Consider the following 27,587-nt stretch of genomic DNA (forward strand, 5'->3'; position numbering starts at 1 on the left):
AGAGCAAAAACATTGCTAGGCACAAAATTGGTCCTCAGGAAGACCAGAATGATAATGTGTGTGGAGCCAAAACAGATGAGTGAAATTCTTCAATGCATTCTTTGCATCTGTATTTACTCAGCAGACGAATACAGAGTCTATATAAGTGAGGCAAAGTGGCATGAACTTCATGGACCCTGTAAAGATTACAGGAGGAGGTGTTTGCTACCCTGAGGTAAATCTGGGTGGATAAATCTCCAGAGCCTGACAAGGTGTTCTCTTGGACCTTGCGGGAGGCAAGTGCAGAAATTGTCGGGGAAACTAGCAGAGATACTTAAAACATCCTTAGCAATGGGAGAGATACCAGAGGATTGGAAGATAACCAATGCTGTTCCACTCTTTTAAAAAAGGCTCTAAACAGAAACCAGGAAATTATAGGCAGGTGAGTCTGACATCAGTTGTGGGGAAAGTTATTGGAAGGTATTCTAAGTGGCAAGATATATAAGTATTTGGATCGACTTGGACTGATTAAAGATAGTCTGAATGGCTTTGTGCGTGGTAGGTCATGTCTAACCAATCTTTAAGAGTCTTTCTAGTAAGTTACCAGGAAAGTAGATGAAGGTAAGGCAGAGGATGTTGTCCATATGGACTTTGGTAAGGCACTTTATAAGGTCTCACGTCGGAGGCTGGTTGAGAAGGTTCAGTCACTCAGCATTCAGGATGAGGTAGTAAATTGGATTAGACATTGGCATTGTGGCAAAAGTCAGAGAGTGGTTGTAGAGGGTTGCCTCTCTGACTGGAGGTCTCTGACTGGTGTGCTCAGGGATTGGTGCTGGATCCTTTGTTGTTTGTCATTGATTGTATATCAGTTATCTGGATGATAATGTGGTTAACTGGATCAGTAAATTTTCAGATGACACCAAGATTGGGGGTGTAGTGGACAGTGAGGAAGGCTATTGTGACTTGCAGAGGGATCTGCATCAGATGCAAAATAGCAGATGGAATTTAATGCAGGCAAGTGTGAACTTTTGCACTTCAGTAAAGCTGTGAATGGTAGGGCATTGAGGAGTGTAGTAGAACAAAGTGATCTGAGAGTGCGATTACATAATTCACTGAATGGGACATCACAGGTAGATAGGATCATAAAGAAACCTTTTGGTACATTGGCCTTCATAAATCAAAGTACTGAGTACAGGAGATGGGATGTTATGTTGAAGTTGTATAACTCCCTAATTTGGAGTATTGTGTGCAGTTTTGGTCACCTACCTACAGGAAAGATGTAAACAAGGTTAAAAGAGTACAGAAGAAATTTACAAGGATATTGCCAGGTCTGGAGGACCTGAATTGTAAGGAAAGATTGACCAGGTAGGACTGTATTCTTTACAACTTACAAGATTGGGAGGAGGTTTGATACCACTATACAAAATTATGCGGGGTATAGATGGGGTAAATACAAGCGTGCTTTTTCCACTGTGGTTGGGTGGCACTACAACCAGAGGTCATGGCTTAAGGATGAAAGGAGAGAAAGGGAGAAGGATGGAATGAGGCATTGATCATGTGGATAGTCAGAGGCTTCTCCCCCAGGGCTGAAGTTGTTGCCACAAGAGGACACAGGTTTAAGGTGCTGGGGAGTAGGTAAAGAGGAGATGTCAGGCGTACGTTTTTAACTCAGAGAGTGGTGAGTGCATGGAATGGGCTGCCAGCAATGGTGGTGGAGGCAGATACGATAGGGTCTTTTAAGAGACTTTTGGATAGGTACATGGAGGTTAGAAAAATAGAGAGCTATGGGGAAATCTAGTAATTTCTAAGGTAGGGACATGTTCGGCACAACTTTGTGGGCTGAAAGGCCTATATTGTGCTGTAGGTTTTCTATGTTTCTATGTTTAAGGGGATCATGAGGGGAAACTGGGAAAATTCAGCTCTCCAAAAAGTTGTTTTCATGCAAGAGCAGCAACAGCCCAGTACACTGCTTCGACAGGTGAGCTAAACCAGGTGAGAGTTGGTGGGCCTCATAAACCAGTGAAATAGGGACATGCCTGTCCTAGCATGTGAAGTCAGCTCCAGCGTACTGGGCAGATTCGAAGTACATTTATTATCAAAGTATGTATGCGGCATACAACCCTGAAATTTATCTTCCCACAGACAATCATGAAACAAAGAAGGACGATGGAACCAACTCATTCAAAGAAAAACATCAAACCTCCCTCACCCCCCACGCTCAAAAGTATCGTGCAAAAGGCAACCAAAAAAATTAGCAGAAATGCAGAATATAAAACACAAAATCAGAAAGGATATTTCAGTACAGTTCAGCTCAGATCTGCAGGCCACCTCAATTCAAAAATCACCCAAAAGTAATAACTAAAAAGAACAACCAGAACTAGAACGGGAAACTAGAACACATTAATAGATCAATAGTGAGATTCAATGGCCAAGAAGGTGGTTCTGCAGCGTTTCATGGAGAACAAAAGGCATGATAAGGCAGAGTATCTACTGCAATCAAGGAATTCTTCAGTTTGTGATGACCACTCATACCACTGGAACCCGACTTCCGTGGCTGAAAGAGTGGAACTGTCCCATTGCAATGGCTTTTCCACTTTAAAATTTCTCCTGCACAGGTTTCCTGTCCTTGTCAGAAATGACGGACAACCAACACTCTGCTGTGTTCTTTTGATCGACTGTAAATGAATAAAATTGGTGCAGACACTTACTGCAGATAATGTACTGCCTTCATACAATGCTTTCGATAATTGCATCCTCCAAATCTTAATTTTCATTGAATCATTCAAGATGATTGATACAATCACCCTCAAATTCTTCATGGTACCTAATTTGTTGAAGTAGTGAAATAGTTTTATTTTCACTCCTGGCCATTTCTGGTATTTCCAAGCCTGAATGCTTGAAACCGCAGTGAGCAAAACAATTTTTAAGTTGTGTAGTGTTTAATGGCCACACAAGTTCATGTGGCTGATGCTAGTTAGAATCCGGCAACAGTCTCCTGTCCTAATTAAGCAGTAAAGTGTCCCAAATAAACGAAGAGAATCACGCAAATTTTCTCAAATAGTTTTTGTTCTTTAAGCATTGTCCCAAATAAATGGCTGTCCCAATTAACCAATGGATCAATTAACTGGAATGCACTGTATTCTCTTTATTGGATATGTGATTTTAATTTTGCAATTTCTGATAGTTTATAGAATCTCTACAGTCAGAATCCCAAGGAAAAAGTCAATCTTCTGAAAAGTTGAGTGGCATTTCACAAAGGTGAGGTTTGATTACATTTTATTAGTTAAGAACCAAAGTGTTTTTCCTTTGAGATCCCTCACACAATACTGATTTATCACAATTCCACCTAATTTCAAGTTGGAATTTCTATTTTTATTTTCTGAATCTCATAATTTGCTAAATAAGCAATGTATATTAAAAATTATATTAAAATAAAGTTCAAAATAAATATTCGTGCTTTGGTAACTATGAGCATAATGCATGTACTTGGGCAGAAATGTGACGTCGCCTGTTTGCAGACGCCCAGAGGGAGGCACAAGAGTCGGGTGTTCTGCCGGAGTGTCGGAGGCGGTGTGGAGCAGCATCCAAACTGGAGTCAGTGCTGCCTCCAGTGTTCAGATGGCAGAAGACAAGCTATATTGTATTCAACTGCAGACTGCTGCCACATTCATGGACTCAGGGACTTGGAATATCTTTGTGTGACTATATTTTACTGCTATCTTATATGTGCTACATGAGCTTTGAGCTGTGTCTGACTGTTGTGCTCTTTTGCCTCGGAGTAATGCTGCTTTGTTTAGCTGTTTTCATGGGTGTTCATGTATGGTTGAATGACAGTTGAATTTGCCTTAGAGGTTGAACTTGTCCCAGTTCTGATGCTAGGTTTCTGGTCAGAAAGTAATGTGTTATTTAAGTTAAGACTATTCCTTAGAATGTAGAAGATTGAGAGGAGATTTAATACAGATTCACAAAATTATGAGGGGTATGGAGAGGATAAATGCAAGTCGGCTTTTTTCCACTGAGGTTGGGTGGGACTACAACTAGAGGCCATTGGTTAAAAGTGAAAGAGAACATGAGGGGAAACTTCTTCATTCAGAGGTCGTGAGAGTGTGGAGTGTGCTGCCAACACAAGTCATGCATGCAAGTTTGATTTCAACGTTTAAGCAAAATTTGGATAGGTACATAGATAGTGGGGGTATGGAGGGCTATGGTCCCAGAACAGGTTGATGGGAGTAGGCAGTTTAAGTACTTACTAAATAGAGTATGTAGGCCGAAGGGCATGTTTCTGTATTGTACTTCTCTAAGAAGGTGGGGGAAAAGGACAAGCTAGCAGGAGATAGATGAAGCCAGATGGGTGGGGAATGGGGGGATGTGAAGTAAGGAGCTGGGAGATGATACATGGAAAAGGTAAAGGGCTCAGGAAAAAGGAATCTGATAGGAGAGGAGAGTGGATCAGGGGAGAAATGGAAGGAGGAGAGGCACCAAGGGGAGGCAGGAAAGGATAAGAGGTAAGAGGCCAGAGTGGGGAAATGAAGGTGAGGGAATGGAAAAAGGAGAAAAAGTTACTAGAATTTGGAGAAATTGATGTCATGCCATCAAGTTGGAGGCTACCTGGACAGAATATGAAGTGTTGTTCCTCCATCCTGTGAGTGGCCTCATTGGGGTAGAAGAGGAGGCCATGAACCGATATATCAGAACAAAAATTGGAATAGGGATTAAAGTGATTGGTCACTGGGAAATTGCACTTTTTGTGGATGGAGCTGAGATGCTTAAGAAAGTAGTCCCTCAGTCTATGACAGGTCTCACCAACGTAGAGGAGGCTGCACAGATTCACATGTGAAATGTTGACTCACCCGAAAAGATTGTTTGGGACCCTGATTGGAGCTGAGGGAGGAGTGAATGGGTAGGTGTAATACATCAGTTGCTTGCAGGGAGAAGTACCAGGAGGGAGATTAGAGGTGAGAGACGAATGAAAATGGGAATCATGGAGGGGGTGATCAGAAAAGATATCTGTTGACATGATTTGTCTCCAGTGATGGAGACAGCGATCAGAAAATATGTTTCTTATTTAACTTCTATTTAACAAATCTAATCTACATACATGTAACCGTAGAACCATAGAACCATAGAAACTACAGCACAGAAACAGGCCCTTTGGCCCTTCTTGGCTGTGCTGAACCATTTTCTGCCTAGTCCCACTGACCTGCACACGGACCATATCCCTCCATACACCTCCCATCCATGTATCTGTCCAATTTATTCTTAAATGTTAAAAAAGAACCCGCATTTACCACCTCGTCTGGCAGCTCATTCCATACTCCCACCACTCTCTGTGTGAAGAAGCCCCCCCTAATGTTCCCTTTAAACTTTTCCCCCCTCACCCTTAACCCATGTCCTCTGGTTTTTTTCTCCTCTTGCCTCAGTAGAAAAAGCCTGCTTGCATTCACTCTATCTATACCCATCATAATTTTATATACCTCTATCAAATCTCCCCCCATTCTTCTACGCTCCAGGGAATAAAGTCCTAACCTATTCAACCTTTCTCTGTAACTGAGTTTCTCAAGTCCCGGCAACATCCTTGTAAACCTTCTCTGCACTCTTTCAACCTTATTTATATCCTTCCTGTAATTTGGTAATTTCAATGTGTCACCAATTTTATTGTGATTTTTTTTCCCGCAGAAATGAATTCAACCAAACAATTTTTTCCGGTGATTTGACATCTACTAATCTGTGTATTAGCAGTATTGGATTTAATGAAACAGGTATGACTTTATTTAAAAAGAATTCAAATAGAATGAGTCCAGTTTATATTTGAGGGAAAATGTTAAAACTAATCTTGAAATAGTGACCTTCTATTTGAATTGATACTGCAACTATGCTTATTTATATTTTGAAGAGAATAAAAAGATGAATATATTTGCTGCCAACCTCATACTACGTAGCTGAATAGAATAATTTCTCGTATTTTTCTCAGAACCATCAAAACATTTAACACTCAATTTGGAAAGGCTGCTGACTGATCAGCCTTAAAAATCAATCTGTCAGATAGATGTTTTATTTTTGCGATGGAAGGATATGCATGTTAACCACATGTTATAAGACCATTTGGTTCATCGAGTCTGCTCTGCCATTTCATCATGGTTGATCCAATTTTCCTCTCAACAATCTCCTGCCTTCTCCCCGTATCCTTTCATGCCTTGACCAATTAAGAATCTATCAAACTTCGCCTTAAATATATGTAAAGATTTGGGATCCACTGCTGCCTGTGGCAAAGAATTCCACAGATTCACCACTTTCTGATGAAAGAAATTCCTCATTTCCATTCTAAAATGACACCCCTCTATTATGAGGCTATGGCCTCTGGTCTTGGACTCTCCTACCATAGGAAACATCCTCTCCACATCCACTCTACAAAAGCCTTTCACCATTCGATAGGTTTCAATGAGCTCACCCCTCATTCTTCTGAATTGTTTGGAATACAGGCCCAATCTATCAAACACTCTTCATATGACAAGCCATTTAATCCTGGAATCATTTTCGTGAATCTCCTTTGAACCCTTTCCAGTTTCTAAGACAAGGGACCCAAACCTGCTCACAATGCTCCGAGTGTGGCCTTATCAGTGCTTTATAAAGTTTCAATATTACATCCTTGCTTTTATATTGTAGTCCTCTTGAATTGAATGCTAACATCACATTTGCTTTCCTCAACAGACTCAACCTCCAAATTTACCTTTGGGGAATTCTGCACAAGTACTCACAAATCCATTTGCACTTCAGTTTTTTGTATTTCCTCTTCACCTAGAAAATCATCAACTCCTTCATTTCTTACACCAAAGTGCATGACCATACAGTTTCCGACACTGTATTCCATCTGCCATTCCTTTGCCCATTCTCCTAATCTTTCCTTCTGTAGCCTCTCTGCTTCCTCAAAACTACATGCCCCCCCCCAGCTAGCTTCATATCATCCGCAAACTTTGCAACAAAGGCATCAATTCCATCATCAAAAGATTGACGTATAACATAAGAAGAATTGGTCCCAGCACAGACCCCCTGTGGCACACCACTAGTCGCTGGCAGCCAGCCAGAAATGGCTACCTTTATTTCCACTCTTTGTATTCTGCCAATCAACCACCGCTTTGTCCATGCTGGAATCTTTCCCGTAATACCATGGGATTGTAGCTTGTCAAACAGCCTCATGTGTGGCACCTTGTCAAAGGCCTTCTGAAAATCTAAGTACACAACATCAATCGATTCTCCATTGTCTGTTGTCCTTGTTATTTCTTCAAAGAATTCCAAAAGATTTGAAAGGCAAGATTCCATTCAGGAAACCATGCAGACTACGATCTTTTTGTCACGTGCCTCCAAGTACGCTGAAACCTCATCCTTTAATAATTGACTCCAACATCTTGCCATCCCTTGAGGTCAGACTAACTGGCTAATAGCTTCCTTTCTTTTGCCTCTCTCCCTTCTTGAAGAGTGGAGTGACATTTGCAATTTTCCATACTTCTGGAACCATTCCAGAATGTAGTGAAGCTAAGGCCTCCCTAATAAAATCTGAATTACTTCACAACATCCAATCTAAGATGACCTGTCCCCAAGTAGGCTCAAGCACAAGCTGCTCTCTAAAGCCATCTCATGGACATTCAACAAATTCCCTCTCTTGTGATCTGACACCAACCTTATTTTCCCAATCCCCTTGCATATTGAAGTCCCCCATTATAATTGTGACCTTACCCTTATTACATGCCCTTTCCAGCTCCCTTTGCAATCTCAACCCCATATCTTGGCTACTATTTGGAGACCTAAATTTGATTCCCATAATGGTTACTTTTACCCTTGCAGTTTCTTAACTCAACCCACAAAATTTCAACATTCTCTGACCCTATGTCATCTTTTACCAACAGAGCCACACCACTACCTACGCCTTCCTGTCTGTCCTTTCAGTACAAAGTATATCCTTTGATATTAATCTCCCAATTATGACCTACTTTCAGCTACGACTCAGTGATGCCCACGTCATACCAACCAATCTCTAATTGCACCTTATTCCAAATACGATATGTATTTAAATACGGAACGTTTAGTCCTGCATTCTTCACGGTTTTGAATTTTGCCTCTGTAGTACAAGTTAACTCTTTGCACTGTCTGCATTTGTACCCAATCATTGGCTTGTCTTTCCTTATATTCTCATTACACCCGTCATCTACTAGTAAACCTGTTGGCTCATTCTTTGCTCTGTTATACTGGTTGCCATCTCACTGCTATATTAAATTAACCACTCCCAAAAGCATTAGCAAACCTGCTTGCAGGGATATTGGTCCCACTCAGATTTAAGTGCAGGCCATCTGCCCCAGAAGAGGACCCAATGATCCAGAAATATGAATCCCTGCCCCCAGCTCCAATTCTTTAGCTACACATTTATTTGCCACCTTATTCTATTCCTATCCTCACCGTTGCATGGCACAGGCAGCTATCCCGAGATTATTACCATTGAGGTCCTGCTTCTAAACTTCTTTCCTAACTCCCTGTATTCTGTGATCAAGTCCTTCTCCCTTTTTCTACCTATGTCATTGGTACCAACAGGTAGTATGACTTCTGGTTGCCGACCCTCCCTTTTCAAGATATTGTAGATGCATTCAGAAACATCGCGGCTCTGGCACCTGGGAGACAAGCAATCATCTGTGTTTCTTTTTCGCGTCCATAGAATCTCCTATCTGTCCCCCTAACTATAGAGTCTCCTTTTACTGCTGCCATCCTCTTCAGTTCCCTACCCTTTTAAGCTACAGGGCCAGACTCAGGGCTAGAAGTACATCTGCTGTTGCTTCCCCTGGTAGGTCATCCCCTGCCAACAGTACTCAAAATGGAGGATTTATTGTGAGGGGAACAGCCATACAGGTGCTCTCCACTATCTGACATTTTCCTTTCCCTTTCTTGACAGTCACCCATTTATCGTGTGTTGCACCTATTTATCTGTCTCCTGTATCCTTGGGGTGACTACCTGCCTGTTGCACCTCCTCACTTTCCCTAACAAACCAAAGGTCATTGAGCTACAGCTCCAGTTTCCTAACATAGTCTCTAAGGAGCTGCATCTCAGTGCACCTGGTGCAGATATGGCCACTGGGGAGGCTGGGTGGCTCCTGGAAGTCCCACATCTGACACCCAGAATACAACACTGGCCCTGCAGACATACCCCCTATTCTTTCAAGAGATAAATAAGAAAATAAATAAATAACCTTATCTACTTACCTCACCTCCACCTGTCCTTGCCGAAGCCTGTTGAGCCAAAGCCTTACTATTCTGACACAGACCACTCCTTCTACTGCATCAGTGTCACTGTCCAATCAAGGGCTCGTGCTGAAATCTGGCTGCTTTTTGTTGCTCTGCTCCAGACCTATGCTGGAACTCTTCTACTGCATCTGTGCTGTTGTCCAATCAAAGATCAGAGTTATATTTTGGCCCTAGACCATTTAGTGCTTTATAAACCAGTAGTAATATTTTAAAGTCAATACTCTGGTGGACAGGAAGCCAGTGTAGTGATCTGAGAACTGGAGTGATATGTTCTACTTTTTTGGTCTTAGTGAAGACTTTAGCAGCAGAGTTCTGAATGAGCTGCAGCTGACTGAGGGATTATTTTACAAAAACCTGTGAAAACACCATTACAGTGGTCAAGCCTACTAAAAACAAATGCATGGATGAGTTTAACTAGATATTGCTGTTTAAGCCCCTTTAACTCTTGCTATATTTTAAAGATGGTAGTAGGCTGGCATAATAAGAACAGAAGAACATAAGACCATAAGAAATAAGAGCAGGAGTCACCATCTGGCCCATCGAGCCTGTCCCAGCCTTCAATAAGATCCTGGCTGATCTGTCCATAAACTCATCTCCATCTACCTGTCTTTTCCCCATAACCCTTAATTCCCTTGCTATGTAAAAACTATCTAACTGTATCTTAAATATATTTGGTGAGGAAGCCTTAACTACTTCCCTGGGCAGAGAATTCCACAGATTCACCACTCTCTGGGAAAAACAGTTTCTCCTCATCTCCATCCTAAAACTTCTCCCCTGAATCTTGAGGCAATGTCCCCTAGTTCTACTCTCACCTACCAATGGAAACTACTTTTCTACTTCTATATTATCTACCCCTTTCAAAATTTTGTATATTTCTATAAGATCCCCTCTCATTCTTCTAAATTCCAGAGAGTATAGTCCCAGGCAACTCAATCTCTCCTCGTAGGTTAACCGCTTCATCTCTGGAATCAACCTGGTGAACCTCCTCTGCATTGCCTCCAAAGCCAGTATATCTTTCCTCAAGTATGGAGACCAGAATTGCACACAGTACTCCAGGTGCAGCCTCACCAATACCCTGTATAGTTGCAGTATTAATCACCTATTAAACATAGAACATAGAAATTTACATCACATACAGGCCCTTCGGCCCACGATATTGTGCTGACCATGTAACCTACTCTAGAAACTGCTTAGAATTTCCTTTATTTTTATTTTTCTAAGCTCCACATACCTATCTAAGAGGCTTTTAAAAGACCCTATTGTATTTGCTTCTACCACTGCCGCTGGCAGTGCATTCCATGCACCCACCAATCTCTGTGTGAAAAACTTAACCCCTGACATCCCCTCGGTACCTATTTCCGAGCACCTTGCAACTAGGCCCCTCATGTTAGCCATTTCAGCCCAGGGGAGAAAGCCTTTGACTATCCACACAATCAATGCCTCTCTGTCAAGTCACCTCTTATCCTCGTCGCTCCAAGGAGAAAAGGCCAAGTTCACTCAACCCATTCTCATAAGGTATTCCTTCCAATCCAGGTAACATCGTTGTAAATCTCCTCTGCACTCTCCCTATAGTATCCACATCCTTACATTCTTGCCCCCTTCTCAACTAAATTTCAGTAATGGCTTCAACATCCTCGTTCCATGTACTGATCCATGCTCTAATTTCATCAGCCTCGCATATAATACTCCGAGTATTAAAATACGCACACTTCAAACTATCCAACCCATCGTATCTGTTATTTCAATTTGCCTTTGAGTACTATCCCTGACATCTACCTTCAGGTCCGATCCTTCCCTTATAGGCCTGGGTCCCTGGTTCCCAGTCCCCTGCAAAACTAGTTTAAACTCTCCTGAGTAGCAATAGCGACCCTCCAATTCAGGTGCAACCTGTCCATCTTGTACAGGTCACCACTTCCCCAGAAAAAGTTCCAATGATCCAAGAACTTGAAACCCTGTTCCCTGCACTGACATCTCAGCCATTCATTTATATGTGCTATCACCCCATTTCTACCTGCGCTAGCCCGTGGCACGGAGTAATCCGGAGATTACAATCTTGGAGGTCCTTCTCTTCAGCCTTTTTCCTAACTCTACATACTCACTGAATAGGACCTCTTTCCCTTTTCTGCCTGTGTCATTAGTGCAATATTCACCATGACCTCTGGTTGCTCCCCCTCTCCTTTGAGAATATCCTGCAGCTGCATCATGGACATTAGCACTCGGAAAGCAACACACCATCTTGGTGTCTCTTTTGCTTTTAATAGCAACATAGAGAACCTACAGCACAATACAGGCCCTTCGGCCCACAATGCTGTGCTGGACATGTACTTGCTTTAGAAATTACCTAGGGTTATCCATAGCCCTGTATTTTTCTAAGCTGCATGTACCTATCTAAGAGGCTTTTAAAAGACCCTATTGTATCTACCTCCACCACTGTCGCTAACAGTCCATTCCACGCATTCACCACTCTCTGCGTAAAAAAACATACAATTACCACTGACCTCTCCTCTGTACCAACTTCCAAGCACCTTAAAACTGTGCCCTCTCATGTTAGTCATTTCAACCCTGGGAAAAAGCCTCTGATCAATGCCTCTCATCATCTTATACACCTCTATCAGGTCACCTGTCATCCCCCATTGCTCCAAGGAGAAAAGGCTGAGTTCACTCAACCCATTCTCATAAGACATGCTCCCCAATCCAGGCAACATACTTGTCAATCTCCTCTGCACCCTTTCTATAGTTTCCACATACTTGCTGTAGTGAGGTGACCAGAACTCAGCACAGTACTCCAAGTGGTGTCTGACCAGGGTCCTATATAGCTGTAGCATTACCTCTCAGCTCTTGAACTTAATCCCACAGTTGATGAAGGCCAATGCACCGTATGCCTTCTTAACCACACAATCAACCTGCACAGCAGCTTTGAGTGTCCTATGGTCTTGGACCCCAAGATACCTATGATCCTCCACATTGCCAAGAGTTTTACCATTAATACTATATTCTGCCATCATATTTGACCTACCAAAATGAACCACCTCACACTTATCTGGGTTGAACTCCATCTGCCACTTCTCAGCTCAGTTTTACATCCTATCAATGTCCCGCTGTAACCTCTGACAGCCCTCCATACTATCCACAACACCCCCAACCTTTGTGTCATCAGCAAATTTACTAACCCATCTGTCAACTTCCTCATCCAGGTCATTTATAAAAATCATAACGAGAAGGTGTCCCAGAACAGATCCCTGAGGCACACCATTGGTCACTGACCTCCATGCAGAATATGACCTGTCTACAACTACCCTTTGCCTTCTGTGAGTAAGCCAATTCTGGATCTACAAAGCAAGGTCCCCTTGGATCCCATGCCTCCTTACTTTCTCAATAAGACTTGCATGACGTAGCTTATCAAATGCCTTGCTGAAATCCATATACACTACATCTACTGCTGTACCTTCATCAATGTGTTTAGTCACATCATCAAAAAATTCAATCAGGCTTGTCAGGCACGACCTGTTTTTGACAAAGCCATGCTGACTATTCCTAATCGTATTATGCCCCTCCAAATGTTCATAATTTCTGCCTCTCAGGATCTTCTCCATCAACTTACCAACTACTGAAATAAGATTCACTGGTCTATAATTTCCTGGGCTATCTACTCCCTTTCTTGAATAACGGAACAATATCTGCCACCCCCAATCCTCCAGAACCTCTCTCATTGAAGATGCAAAGATCATTGCCAGAGGCTCAGCAATCTCCTCCTTCACCTCCCACGGTAGCGTAGGGTATATCTTGTCCGGTCCTAGTGACTTATTCAACTTGATGCTTTCCAAGAGCTCTAGCACTTCCTCTTTCTTAATGTCTATATGCTCAAACTTTTCAGTCTGCTTTAAGTGATCCCTAAAATTGCCAAGGTTCTTTTCCGAGGTGAATACTGAAGCAACGTGTTCATTAAGTACCTCCACTACCTCCTGTGGTGACATACACACTTTTCCACTGTCACACTTGATTGGTCCTATTACCTCGCTTCTATCAGAATAAAACAGAATGAATTAATGCTGTCAGGAGTCTGTTGTTATATCTTTATTTTTTTTCCCCTAGTCATGGTACAAGAATTGAAGTTAATGCATTTATATACTTCCTACTGGTTAAGTCCATGTCTGATTTATAGAATAAGTTGTAAAGTACTGCGTCAGTCCATGCTGCTTCTTGGTAAGTACTCTCTAGGGAGTAACTGCTAGCTTCAGCGTGTATTATAGTAAATTTAGATTTCCAAATTGTTCATTGTAGCAGGAAAATACAGAATAGGTTTGGAGTTAGGTGATGGCACCACTGACCACTATTCCATTTTTGGATTCTTCACACTGTCTTTTGGCAGTTCCAGATCATCCTGAGCTGAAAAGCTGGTTGCATTTCACATCTGGCCCTGCTGCCTGGCAAATGTTTTGCAGTCCCATTCATGTGAATTGGAATTGTCTTTCTTAATTGAAAAGATAACTAAAGCTCAGTAGTTTTATTTTTCCCTTAGATTAATATTTATTTTAATATGAGTTAAGTAGCTTTAACTTTTAATATTTGTTTAGATTTGTACATATACATATTATTTTTATGTATGTTTACTGTTGCTATCATTTTGCCAAACACTGAACAGTGAAAAAGGTTTTCTGATATCACAGATTGGCAAAAGACCATCCGTGTGATCCAGGGCTGGAGTCTTAGGCTCTGAAAAAAAATACGGCTATTTAATCTATTAATACCACTTTTTATGTGGAAAATTATGGTAACGGTCACCGCAAACAATGAAGAGTCGAGTGCAGGTGAGGCTGATATTAGGGTCAAGGCGTGCGGGTGCGAAATAGGGTTGAAGTGGGGTCGAGGAATGTTTGAGGAGAAGTCGGAGTTAAAGATGGAGTTGGAGTAGGTGGAGTGGAGAAAAGTTGAAGGAGAGTTGTTTTGGAGCCCAACAACCTGTACTGGAAGGTTGCATCAATCTATGCACTGGGTTGATTAGAACTGGCCCAGAGCGTATCGCTGTGGTGGGGCCTGGGATTGAGTGTGGGGTTGAGCTGGTGCATGAACAGTTTAAAGGCCAGGCCAGATGGACTGAAAATGCAATGTGTCGGGACCAGAGGTGAGAGTTGAGCTGCTTCTGTTCCACGACGTTTTACTCTGGTTTTACTTGGTGCTCAGGCTGATGCTGTGAGCCTGATCCGGCTGCTTTGGGCTTTGGGTTTATGGACTCAATTTGGTTCTGAATGCTGTTGCTTGCTTTATTGTTTGCATGATTTTGCTTTTTTCCTCTCTCTGCGCATTGGGTATTGGTCTTTTTTTAAATTGGCTTCTTTCAGGTTTCTTACTTTGTGGCTGCCTGTAAGCAAGCAAATCGCAAGGTTGTATAATTTATACATACTTTGATATTAAATGTACCTTGAACTTTGAGGATCAGCAGCTTGACACACTCATCACTTGTGGGCAGCTCTATCCTGTGGAACAGCTGCTGTGGTGATACTTTCAGGGTATATAGAGAAGCATGGCTGTGGGCATCATTTGGGAGGTGAACACACAATTTGATAAAGACTAGCAGAGGTTGGCATTCCCTATCCAACTGATGTAGCAGCCTGAATTTTGTGGATTTATAATGTTGGTTTATGTATGTTGGCCAATATAAGGAGTTGATTGGAAACATTAATTGTACACTTTCAAGGAAAGTTTGTTAATTATACAGTACTGTGCAAAAGCCATTGGTGCGCGCGCACACGCGCACACACACACACACACACACACACATATATATCTAGCATGTTTAAGACTTTTGCATAGTACTGTAGTAAGCGATGTTAAAGCTGATTCTGATGTTGGTCTCTATTGATGACTGAAAGTGTGAAGGGTGCAAGCAATGGGGGAATCAGGGTTGGGAAAAGGGGGAGGGAACTGGAAGGCATTCAGTGATGATCAGGGCTGGGTATATCTGCATCTGCACCTGCACCACCCCCCACCCCTGGCACTCCTTGTCAGACATCCCTCCCATGGTGCCCCGCCCTTACCATTCACAACATCCTTTGCTCCCGCCAAATTTATAAACTCGTTCTCTGCTCGTTGACAAACACAGTACTGTGCAAAGGTCTTAGGCACCCTAGCTTTATACATGTACCTCAGACCTTTGCACAGTACTTTATTTCAAAAAGATTTGAGAAGATCGTCAAATGCTGGAATCCAAAACAACACACACAAAACACAGAAGGTACACTCAGCAGGATGGACAGCATTTGTTTGGAAAAGAGTAAACAGTTGAGATTTTGGGCCGAGACCCTTCATGAGGACTGAGAGAGAAGGGGCAAGATACCTGAATTAAAAGATTGGGGGAGGGAAAGAGGTTAGCTGCAATGTGATAGGTGAGGCCAGGTGGGTGGGAAAGTTCAAGGGCTGGAGAAGAAAGAATCTGATTGGAGAGGAAAATAGACAATAGGAGAAAGGGGAGGAGGAGGGGAGAAGTACAAGGTCAAGAGTGAGGTATAGAGGAAGGCGGAGAGAGGGAGTTGGAATTTGATCACCAGAAGAAATCTTATTCATACCATCAGGTTGGAGGGCACCAGACAGAATAAAAAGTGTTTCTCCTCCACCCTGAGGGTTGCCTCAACTTGCCATAAGAGGAGACCATGGATCGACATGTCTGAATGGGAATGCGAATTGGAATTAAAATGTTTGGCCACTGGGAAGTCCTGCTTGTGGTAGATTGTTTGAAGGTGCTCAATGATGTAGTTCCCTAATTTATGATGGGTCTCACCAACGTAGAGGAGGCTGCATTGGGAGCACTGGGCTCAATAGACAACCCCAGCAGATTCTCAGGTGAAACCTCACCTGAAAGGACTATTTTGGATCTTGAATCAAGCGATCTTGAGGCAAGGGGTGAGGTGTATTGGCAGGTGTAACACTTAGGCCTCTTGCACGGATAAGAAGATGATTAATGGGGGTAGACGAATGGACAAGGGAATTGCAGAGGGAGCGATATCTGCGGAAAGTGGTGGGGGTGGGTGAAGTAAAGCGCTTACTGTGTTTGTCACAGTTGAAATAATTTTTAATATTCCCAAATATCGATGCATGTAACTAATAAATGCCGATAACATTTAGTTTGCCAGAATTGTTAAAACACCAGTAATATAAAATGATTGCTACTTGGTCAACTATTCGTCGAGAAATTGTAGATGCATCCATTCAATTGACGATGCAATGATCAGTTCCTGAATTCCAAGTGACATTTTCTCAGCCAGTACCTGACAATCATCCACTGAAACTGCAAGGCCTTGATACGTACTTGTTTAGTGGAAATAAAAGTTGTATTTAAGAACATGATCATGAAGTCTGTCAGAAAAAAGGCTTAACTCCATATAAGAAAGTTATTACTTGATAAGGTTAAATATACAACATGTACCTTTTGATTTTGTAAATACTACTTCATCTCCACTGTAATCAAAATACCATTTTCTACTCAAAGTACCTCTTTTAATGTTTTAGCTATGATGCATTGAGAGAACAATATTAGGAATACTTCAGAAAGCTTCATTATGTATAATTAAGTTAAAATGAGTTCAACTAAATTAATAGAAATAATCTTATTCTATCTTCAAAATGTGTGCAATTTCCATTTACTGATATGTCTATGTCTGACATGTGAAGTATTGTATTTGTGGGTGTACTTTCAGCTGTTTGAAAAGAACAATTAAAATTTACCTTGGAAAATAGGAGCATTTTGTGCTTACACATTAATTCATTGTTTTAAAATGATATATAAACAACTATGTGATTGTATACTTCAGGTACAAGCACATAGAAATACACATTATAACAACAAAACAGGCTATTTGCCCATAGTTATGGTGAGACCTGCTTTTAGGACAGGAAGTTATCGTAATCATATTCAATTAACTTGTTCTAATATTACTTTCAGAACTATTTCAACTTCTAGCCCATGGACCATAAGATCTATAGACATAGGAGCAGGATTAGGCCATTCAACCCATCAAGTCTGCTCCACTGTTTGATCATGTCTGATCAATTTCCCTCTTAATCCTATTCTCCTGCCTTCTCTCCATAACCCACTTTCATGCATTAACTTATCAAGATCTATCAACCTCTACTTTAAATATACCCAAAGACCCAAATTCCACAGATTCATCACCCTCAGGCTAAAGAAATTCCTCCTCATCTTCATTCTAAATTGATGTCCCTCTATTCTGAGGCTGTGCTCTCTGGTCATAGACTCCCCCACCATAGGAAACATCCTCTCCACCTCCACTCTATCCAGGCCTTCCAACGTTCGAAAGGTCTTTATTCTCTGCAATAACAAGCCAGTTAGTTTTTACCTCATTTTGCTGAACTTTCACCCACAAGCCAAAGTCAAAGATGAGTTGATAGTCATGTACACAAGTAAATTTCACATGGTTTTCATTTTCATTTTGAGATGATGTATGGTTACAGGCACTTCGAGCCCAATGAGTTTACGCCACCCAATTACACCAATGTGACCAATTACCCTACTGCCATGCACATCTTTAGGATGTGGGAGGAAACCCATGTGACCACAAGAAGAACGTACAAACTCCCCACAGACAGTAGCAAGAACCAAAGCCAGGTCACTGGCGCTGTAGTAACATTGTGCTAACCACTATGCTACTATACTGCCCTAAATGTGTGCTTTGGTGCAATAGAAAACTGAATTTCATAATAAAACATTGGCAGCATTGTAGGTGCATAGCGTCAGATAGGTAGCATTCACAAGAACATCATAAATTCAACAAAAATTACAGTGATTACAGATAATTGGGACACATCAAACCAAAATCGTTTTGGCTCAATTAAGCGGCTATCCCAATTATCTGAATTTTCTTGGAAATAGTTAAAAGTTTCAAAGTTCAAAGTACATTTATTATCAAAGTACATTCATGTCACCATATACTATGCTGAGATTCATTTTCTTTCTGACATTCACAGTAAATACAAAAAACACAATTGAATCAATGAAAAACCGCACCAAACAGAATGGACCAACAATCAATGTTCAAAGGTCAACAAACTCTGTAAATTAAAAAATGAGAAAAAAATAATAATTAAGCAATAAATAATACTGACAACATGAGATGAAGAGTCCTTGAAAGTAAATCCATAGGTTGTGGGAACAGGTCAGTGATGGGGTAATTGAAGCTATCCTCTTTGGTTCTAAAGCCTGATGGTTGTAGGGTAATTTTTCCTGAACCTGGTAGTGTGGATCCCAAGGGTCTTATTCCACCTTCCTGAGTGGCTGCAGTGAGAAAAGAGCATGATTTGGATTGGGGAGGGGGTGGGGGGGGGGGGAGTGTCATTGATGCTGCTTTCTTGTGACAGCGCTCCGTGTCGATGTGCTCAATGGTGAGGAGGGCTTTACCTGTGTTGGACTGGGTGTTGTCCACTAGTTTTTGTAGGCTTTTCCATTCAAGGGCATGGATATTTCCATACCAGGCCATGATGCAACCAGTCACTGTACTCTACAGCACACTTCTATGTCTAAGTTTTAGATGCCATGCCGAATCTTTGCAAAGTTCTATGTAAGTAGAGGCACTGCCATGCTTTCTTTGTAATGGTACTTGCATGCTGGATTGAGTGAAAGGTTGTTATGGTACTACTCAGCCAGATTTTCAATCTCCTTCCTAAATGCTAATTCGGCACCTCCTTTGATTCAGCCAATATTAGTGATGTTGTCAGAAAACTTAAATATGGCTTTGGAGTTGTTCTTAGCCTCACAGTCATAAGTAAGTAGAACAGGGAGCTAAGCACACAGGCTTGTGGTGCCCCTGTGCTGATGGTGATTGTGGAGGAGAAAAAGATATATAAAAACAGACTACTGTTTAACTGATCAACAAATTATGTATTGAAAGGAAATACAGAACAAATTTGAACACTATCAATACAAGTACAGCATTATAAAACTGTATTAGTTCCTAATAGTTATCGATGGAGGAATTCATCCAGTATACACTGCAGTGTTCTTCTGATTGTAAATGAACAAAATTAGCAGAGACTGCTAGTGTAGATAATTGGCTGATTTCATGATGATTACGTCCTCCAAATCTTCATTTTCATTGTAACATTCAGAATGATTGTTGATAACTTCAAATTCTCTGCAGTTCCTATCATGCTGAAGTAGTGAAATAATTTCATTTTCATTCCCGGCAGTTTCCGGCATCTTCAAGCCTGAATGCTTGAAACCACAGTGAGTAAAACGGTTCTGAATTGTCTTCCTTCTAATTTCTCGTAAACCACCAGTGCCAAAAAATTCACTGCTTTTTGAACACAAATACTCACAACTGACGCTGCTTAAAAACCATTAACTCTAAGCACGGTGCAGAATCTTAGCCACACAAGTGCACATGACAGATGCTAGTTAGAAACTGTTCAGCAACAGCGTCCTTTCCGACTTAAGCAGCATAGTGTTGCAAATAAGTGGCTGCCCCGATTAACCCTAGTGGCCTAATTAACTGTATATGCAATTAAAACAAAACAGAACATGGTCAATTGTAGGGCAAAATGCTCATATTATCGCTAACACTGAGGTACTGATTAGGGCCGTGCCAGTTGGTTCAAGAACCGAATGGTTGAAATGACGTAGCTGTTCTTGAACCTGGTGGTGTGGGACTTCAGGCTTCTGTACCTCCTACAGATGATAGCTGTGAAAAGATGACATGACCTGTACGGTAGGACTTTTTGATAATGGATGTTGACTTCTTGAGGTAGCATCTCTGTAGATATGGTGAAGAGGGATGTGCCTGGGGTATAGTGGGCTGAGTTCACTACTCTCTGCAGCTTCTTACGTAACTGCACACTAAAACTATTATACCAGACCATGATGCAACCAGTCAGCATACTTTCAGCAGTACATCTGTAGAAGTTTGTTGGAATGTTTGATGCCAAGCTGAATACTATTGACCTTAGAAGAAAGTAAAAGCTCCAATGTACCTTTGAGAATTCATCTATGTTCTGGAACCACAACAGGCCATTCAGCCCCTCAAGTCTACTCTGATGGACAGTGGGATCACAATGACCCAACTTTATCTACCTGCCTTGTTCCCATATATCTGCATACTTTGTATTTTTAGATTAGATTTTGTCATATTTTCAAATTAGCTTTATTTGTCGCATGTACATCAAAACATTGAAGCATACAGTGAAATGCATCATTTGTGTCAATGACCAGCACAATGTGGGGATGTACAGAGGGCAGCCCACAAGTATTGACAATCTTCCAACACCAACATAGTATGCCCACAACTCACCAAACCTAACCCTTCTGCCTTTGGAATATGGGAAGAAACCGGAACACCTAGAGGAAACCCACACTATCAGGGGAGAACATACAAACTCCTTACTGAATTGAACCCTGATTGTTAATCACTGGTGCTGAAAAGCATTCCACTAACTTCTACACTATCATGCCGCACAACAAGATTTAACAAAATCTTTGTAATCCTTTCTCTCAGACTGCTAATATATGTAGGAATATACCTTTGCAATGAAATGCTTCCATGATACACTACTTACAGCCTTGTGCCATTCATAAATTGAGATAAATTATTTTCTATCTCCTCATCTAAGTTACTAACAATACAGTCCCACTACAGATCCTTGCAAGTCCAACCATTCAAACCCTGCCAATTTGAGTACACCCCCACATCACCCATCCACTAACAACCCTTATCAACTAGGCGATTACCAGACCATAATTTACCCATTAACCAGACCGCTACACACCCATTCTCTGTACTCCACCCATTCACCATAATCACCACTGATCCATTCACTTATTACCATTTACCTTATTCACTAATCAAAATATTATTGATTAATATCAAAATTCAACATAGCATTTATACCCACCTCTACCAATTCCTTTGGTAGTTTGCTCCACATGCCCATAACCCCCTGTATGGAAAAAGTTGTCTCCTCTCACCTTAAGTACGTCTTCTTTTTTTTTTAATACTCCATGATACTGGAAAAAAATCTGTGACTATTTATCTTATCTGTGCCCGTCATGATTTTATATAGCTCTGTAATGTCATCCCCCAGCCTCCTATGTTCCAGGGAAAAAAAGACCCAGGCTGTCTATTCTCTCCTTACAACTTGTGCTCTCCAGACCTGATAACATCCTTGTGAATCATTTCTGCATCATTTCTAACTTCCTCTAGATGGGAGACCAGAATTGAACACAGTACTCCAGGCATGGTCTCACCAATGTCTTGCATAGTTCCAACATTACTTCCCAACTCATGTATTTATTGCCTTGGCCAACGTAGGCAAGCATTACAAATGCTGTCTTCACCACCCTGTCCATCTTTGTTACTACTTTCAGAGAATTGTGTACTTGCATTCCTAGGTCCCTGTTCTGTAGCAATCTCTGGAGCCCTACCATTTACAGTGTAAAACAATGCTGACTATCCTTAATCAGTTCTTGCCTTTCCAAATTCAGGTAGATCCTTTAGCCGTTCAGTTCTCTGGTACCTACCCCTGTATTTGATTAGGCCTTGGGGATTTATCAAGCTTTATGTGCTTCTTCTGTAATGTGAATACGTTGTAAAGCATCACTATTCTCTTCCCTGAATTCCCTAGCTTTCATTGTCTTCTTCCCAGTAAATGCAGATGAGAAATATTAAGTTAAGACCTTGCCTCTTTCCTATGGCTCCACACCTATATAACCATGCTGATCTTTGAGGGAGCCTGTTCTCTCCCTTGTTATGTTTTTGTTCTTAATATAGCTATCAAATCTCTTAGGATTCTCCTTTACCTTTTTCTGCCAGAGTTGCCTTGTGCCCTGTTTTTGCCCTCCTAATTTCCCACTTCAGTGCACTTCTATATCTCTTAGACTCCTCAAAGGATCCACTTGATTTCAGCTATCTATACCTGACATTTGTCTCAGCAGAGACTCAACATCCTTCATTAACTGGGGTTGCATAAACTTACTATTCTTTTCCTTCACTCTTGCAGAAACATGCTCAGCCTGAACTCTTTGTATCTTACTTTTATAAATCTCCCACTTGGCAAACATTCCTTTATTTTCAAACAGCTTCTCCCAATCAACCTTTGCAAGTTCTTGTCTATTGCTATCAAAATGAGCCATGCCCCGGTATAGGTGGAACTAGTGGAACAATTCTATCTCTCTATCTTTTTTAAAACTTGTATTTTAAAACTAATAGAATTATGATCTCTGATCCCAAAGTGCCCTACAACCCCACTAACACTCCTGTCTCTTGCCTTGCCTCATTACCCAAAAAGAGATCAAGTGTTACTCTCTCTCTACTAGGATTTTTTGCATTTTACTTGAGAAAACTTTACTGGACACATAACAAACTCTGCCTCATCTAATAGTAGTCCTGTTCAACATTAGAGAAGTTCAGATTACCAATGATTACAACCCTATTATTTTTGCTTCCTGCCTTTTTGTTTGTCTAAGGAGCCTATTGTACTGTACAATCCAAAGTGACAATGCCCCCTAGAATATCCTCTCTAAGTACTGCCCTGATGTTCCCCTTCATCAGAAATGCAACTACATCTCCTTTGTTACCTCCACCTATATTGTGCTTGTAGCATCTACACCCTTGAGCACTGAGCTGCAAGTCCTGTCCATCCCTTGGTCATGTTGTAGTAGTTATTCTATACCAGACCCGTATATTATCCCTGCCCTGAGTTATTTTGCCTTACTTTTCAGGCTTCTTAAATTAAAATAAATGTGGTTTTGTATATCAAACCTTTTTTGCTCCTGTCACGAACCCCGTGACGGGAATAAAGAACCAGCAGAGATGGAAAACACTTTGGAGTCCAGTATTACTATAAACTAATAATATTTATTAGTAATACGGTAATATAAATATAGATTAATCAACAGGTTAGCAATGATTTTATATATATATATATATATATATATATATATATATATATAGAGAGAGAGAGAATAAATATGTGTGAAAAACCAAGCTTCTTTAAGTCTAGGGATAAAAAGTTACAGTCTTACTATGATGAGTAAAGTTCAGTTCAGTTCGTGGCATTTAGTTCAGTAGTGATGGAGAGAGAGAGAGAGGGAGAGATTTGAGACTTCAGGTGAGCTGACGCCGTCAAAATCCTTTAAAAGTCACCGACTGTGACTTTAACAAAGGGGACTGGTTTTCTGTGGTGGAGCTATTCCCCCAGGCGAGGGTGGACACATGGACAACTCCCCACCAGTCAACCCTTTTCCTCCTTTCTACTGCAAGAGCGACGGATTGATCCACCTGATCAATCCTCCAAAGCCCACTTTGCTCATTCAGTGTCCAGAACATGTATCTGAGGTCTGTATCATCTGACCTCCTATTTTATCTTCCCGTGCTGAGCATCAACTGTCATTCAAATAACTCTTCCTTCCTCTCTCTGTGAAGAAAATGCAAGCAGGCAAAAAGTCCATGAAGAAGTATCAAACACCTACCGAAAATCATAACATCAATTGTCCATTTAATAATGCCCCCGGTCACCATAGCAACTTATGAGCTGCTCGGTGCTATCTCCACTTCAGAAATCCAACAGTTAACCAGTTCCTTAAAGTGACAGTCCCACAGTTAGTCTTCGTGTCTCTCCCTCGTTTAGAAACAAGCTGTTGGTGTTAAATAACTCTCTCTCTCTCTTTTCAAAAGCACAGTCCTTAGAGGTAATTCAGGGTCCCGTCACACTCCCTACTTGTTTGCTTGGTTGCTTTAACTTCCATATTTGCCTCAGCTCTCTCCTGCGCCACACTACTGTTTTGGGTTCCACATCCCTCCCAGACAATTTAAAGTCTGTGTAGCATTAACAATTCTCCCTGCCAGGGTATTTTTCTCACCTCTCATTCAAGTGTATCCAGTTCCTCTGTATGTGCTTAGACTTCATTGTATTTCACTATACAGTATCATTTACTGTTTTCTTCAAAATGTATTTGCCAATGTAACTGCTGATGTCTGCTTCTAATGTAGAACCTAACCAAACCACAGCTTTATATGAAGAGGCAAGGGAGGTCCTATCAGAGATCATTGGCTTGATGGAGCAACTGGAAGCAGAATGCAAAAAGACAAGTGAGGCTCTGCAAATAGAAAGAGAGCGGGTGACAGTGCTTGGAAACAGAATTGATCAGCTATCTCTTTGGTGGATGCGAGAGCTTCCTGAAGCTGTACAAAAAGGTATTGGAATACCTAACTAAACAGGAAATGAAATTTGTTTGTGGTTTGTTGGAGCTCTTGTGAATGAATTAAAGTATTTTCTGTGTCATATCAATCAAGGTAAAATTCAATGGAGCAAATCTTCTGTTCTGGTGCTGATTTTAATGCTGGGATATATTGGGATTATACCTCATCCCTGCATAGAATGCAAAACGGTACTGCACAGAGCAAGCCTTTCATCTCATGACGTTTGCTTCAGCAATAACGCCAGTCTAAACTAATCATATCTGCCTACAAGTGGTATATGTCCCTCAGTTCCCTGCATGTTCACGTACCTGTAAATGTGTCTTAAATGTTAATATCATTATTTGCTTCTACCACTTCTCGTGGTGGTATGTTTCCTCTCTGCTGGAAAAAAAAACTTGCTTCAAAAATCTCTTTTAAACTTTACCTCTACCACCTTAATGTTATTCCCTCTAGCAAATGACATTTCCTCCCTGGGGAAAAATGCTTTTAACTATCTGCCCAACTATGCCTCTCTTACTTTTATATATTTGTATTCGATGATCCCTTGGCCTCTGATACTCTAGGGAGATAAGCAATTTCTCCTTAAGCTAACATTTTCTAATCCAGACAGTATCCTTGTGAACACCTTCTGCACCATCCCTTTCCTGTAATGCAGTGACCACAATGGCACAGTACTCAAAGTGAGGCCTAAACAAAGTTTTCTGCAACTGCAACATGATTTCCTAACTGAGAAAGGCAAGAATGCTTTCTTTACCACCCAATCCCCTTGTGTTGCTACTTTCAACGAGCTGAGGACTTGTACCCTAAGATTCCTCTGTACATCAGAGCTCCTCGGGGCTCTGTTATTCTCTGTTTGCTTTCCTCTTATATTTGACCTTCCAAAGTACAACACCTCACACCTGTCTCCATTAAATTCCATCTGCAATTTTTTAGCCTATTTTTCCAGCTAGTTCAGATCCCACTGCTAACTTTGATTGTCTTCCTCACTGTCCATTACATCCCCAATCTTGGTGTCATCCACAAATTTGCTGATCCAGTTAACCACTTATTAATCAGATCATTGGTATTGATGACAAACAACGGACCCTGTTGGACACTAGTCACAGGTATCCAGTGAGAGAGGCAACCACCTATTACCACTCTCTGGGTTCTTCCACAATGCCAATGTCTAATCTAGTTTACTGCCTCATCTTGAATGCCAAATTACTGAACCTTCTTGACCAACTTCCCATGTGGGATCTTGTCAAATGCGTTGCTAAAGTTCATGTAGACAACATCCACCGCCTTGCCTTCATCAACTTTCCTGGTAACTTCCTTGAGAAAAACTCGATAAGATTTGTTATTCACGGCCTACCACACACAAAGTTGTGCTGAGTATCCCTGATCAGTCTCTGTATATCCAAATACTCATATATCTGGTTCCTTAGAATAACTTCCAATAGCTTTCACTCTAGTGATGTCAGGCTCTCTGGCCTATAATCTCTTGGTTTATTTCTAGAGCTTTTCTTAAACAGCAAAACACCATCAGCGGTCCTCCAACCCTCTGGTAACTCAGCTGTTGCAAAGGATAATTTAAATATCTCTGCTAGGAACTCTGCAATTTCTGCACTTGCCTCCCACATGATCAAGGGGGACACCTCATCAGGCCTTGGGGAATTGTCCACCCTGATTTGCCTGAAGACAGTAAGCACCTTCTATTCTGTAATCTGTATAAGTTCCATGGTCTCACTATTGCATTGCCCTATTTCCATAGACTCTGTGCCTGTCTCCCGAGTAAATACAGATGCAAAATATCTATTTAAGATTGCCCCCATCTCATTTGGTTCCATGCATAGATTACCATTCTGATCTTACAGAGGATCAATTTTGTCTCTTGCAACAATTTTGCTCTTAACATACAGTGGCATGCAAAAGTTTGGGCACCCTGGTCAACATTTCTATTACTGTGAATAGCTAAGCGAGTAGAAGATGACCTGATTTCCAAAAGGCATAAAGTTAAAGATGACGCACTTCGTTAATATTTTAAGCAAGATTACTTTTTTATTTCCATCTTTTATATTTTCAAAATAACGAAAAAGGAAAAGGACCCGAAATAAAAGTTTGGACACCCTGCATGGTTAGTACTCAGTGACACCCCCTTTGGCAAATATCACAGCTTGTAAATGCTTTCTGTAGCCAGCTAAGAGTCTTTCAATTCTTGTTTGGGGGATTTTCGCCCATTCTTCCTTACAAAAGGCTTCTAGTTCTGTGAGATTCTTGGGCCGTCTTGCATGCACTGCTCTTTTGAGGTCTATCCACACATTTTCGATGATGTTTAGGTCAGGGGACTGTGAGGGCCATGGCAAAACCTTCAACTTGTGCCTCTTGAGGTAGTCCATTGTGGATTTTGAGATCATTATCCTGGTGTAGAAGCCATCCTCTTTTCATCTTCAGCTTTTTTACAGATGGTGTGATGTTTGCTTCCAGAATTTGCTGGTATTTAACTGAATTCATTCTTCCCTCTACCAGTGAAATGTTCCCCATGCCACTGGCTGCAACACAAGCCAAAAGCATGATCGATCCACCCCCGTGCTTAACAGTTGGAGAGGGGTTCTTTTCATGAAATTCTGCACCCTTTTTTCTCCAAACAGACCTTCGCTCATTGTGGCCAAAAACTTCTATTTTAACTTCTTCAATCCACAGAACTTGTTTCCAAAATGCATCAGGCTTGTTTAGATGTTCCTTTGCAAACTTCTGACGCTGAATTTTGTGGTGAGGACGCAGGAAAGGTTTTCTTCGATGACTCTTCCATGAAGGTCATATTTGTGCAGGTGTTGCTGCACAGTAGAAAAGTGCACCACCACTCCAGAGTCTGCTAAATCTTCCTGAAGGTCTTTTGCAGTCAAGTGGGGGTTTTGATTTGCCTTTCTAGCAATCCTACGAGCAGTTCTCTCGGAAAGTTTTCTTGGTCTTCCAGACCTCAACTTGACCTCCACCATTCCTGTTAACTGCCATTTCTTAATTACATTACGAACTGAGGAAACGGCTACCTAAAAATGCTTTGCTATCTTCTTATAGCCTTCTCCTGCTTTGTGGGCATCATTTATTTTAATTTTCAGAGTGCTAGGCGGCTGCATAGAGGAT

At 41.3% G+C, this 27,587-nt stretch overlaps 1 protein-coding gene across 9 annotated transcripts in view; it reads left to right on the forward strand.

Annotated features, from left to right (window-relative positions):
- The window catches only part of ccdc178 (coiled-coil domain containing 178), a 365,844-nt gene that overhangs the window by 15,082 nt on the left and 323,175 nt on the right, over positions 1-27,587 (forward strand). For 7 of the 9 annotated variants that reach the window (XM_072259449.1, XM_072259707.1, XM_072259587.1 and 4 more), the window contains exons 4-6: positions 3,164-3,237; positions 5,656-5,738; positions 24,255-24,458. In XM_072259449.1, the coding sequence (XP_072115550.1) occupies positions 3,164-3,237; positions 5,656-5,738; positions 24,255-24,458 (361 nt within the window). Of the gene's footprint in view, positions 1-3,163; positions 3,238-5,655; positions 5,739-14,033; positions 14,073-19,461; positions 19,499-24,254; positions 24,459-27,587 lie in introns of those variants that run through there. The other 2 variants (XM_072259765.1, XM_072259837.1) reach the window with 2 other exon arrangements.

This window comes from Mobula birostris, chromosome 1 (assembly GCF_030028105.1).
Source record: "Mobula birostris isolate sMobBir1 chromosome 1, sMobBir1.hap1, whole genome shotgun sequence".
NCBI lineage: Eukaryota > Metazoa > Chordata > Chondrichthyes > Myliobatiformes > Myliobatidae > Mobula > Mobula birostris.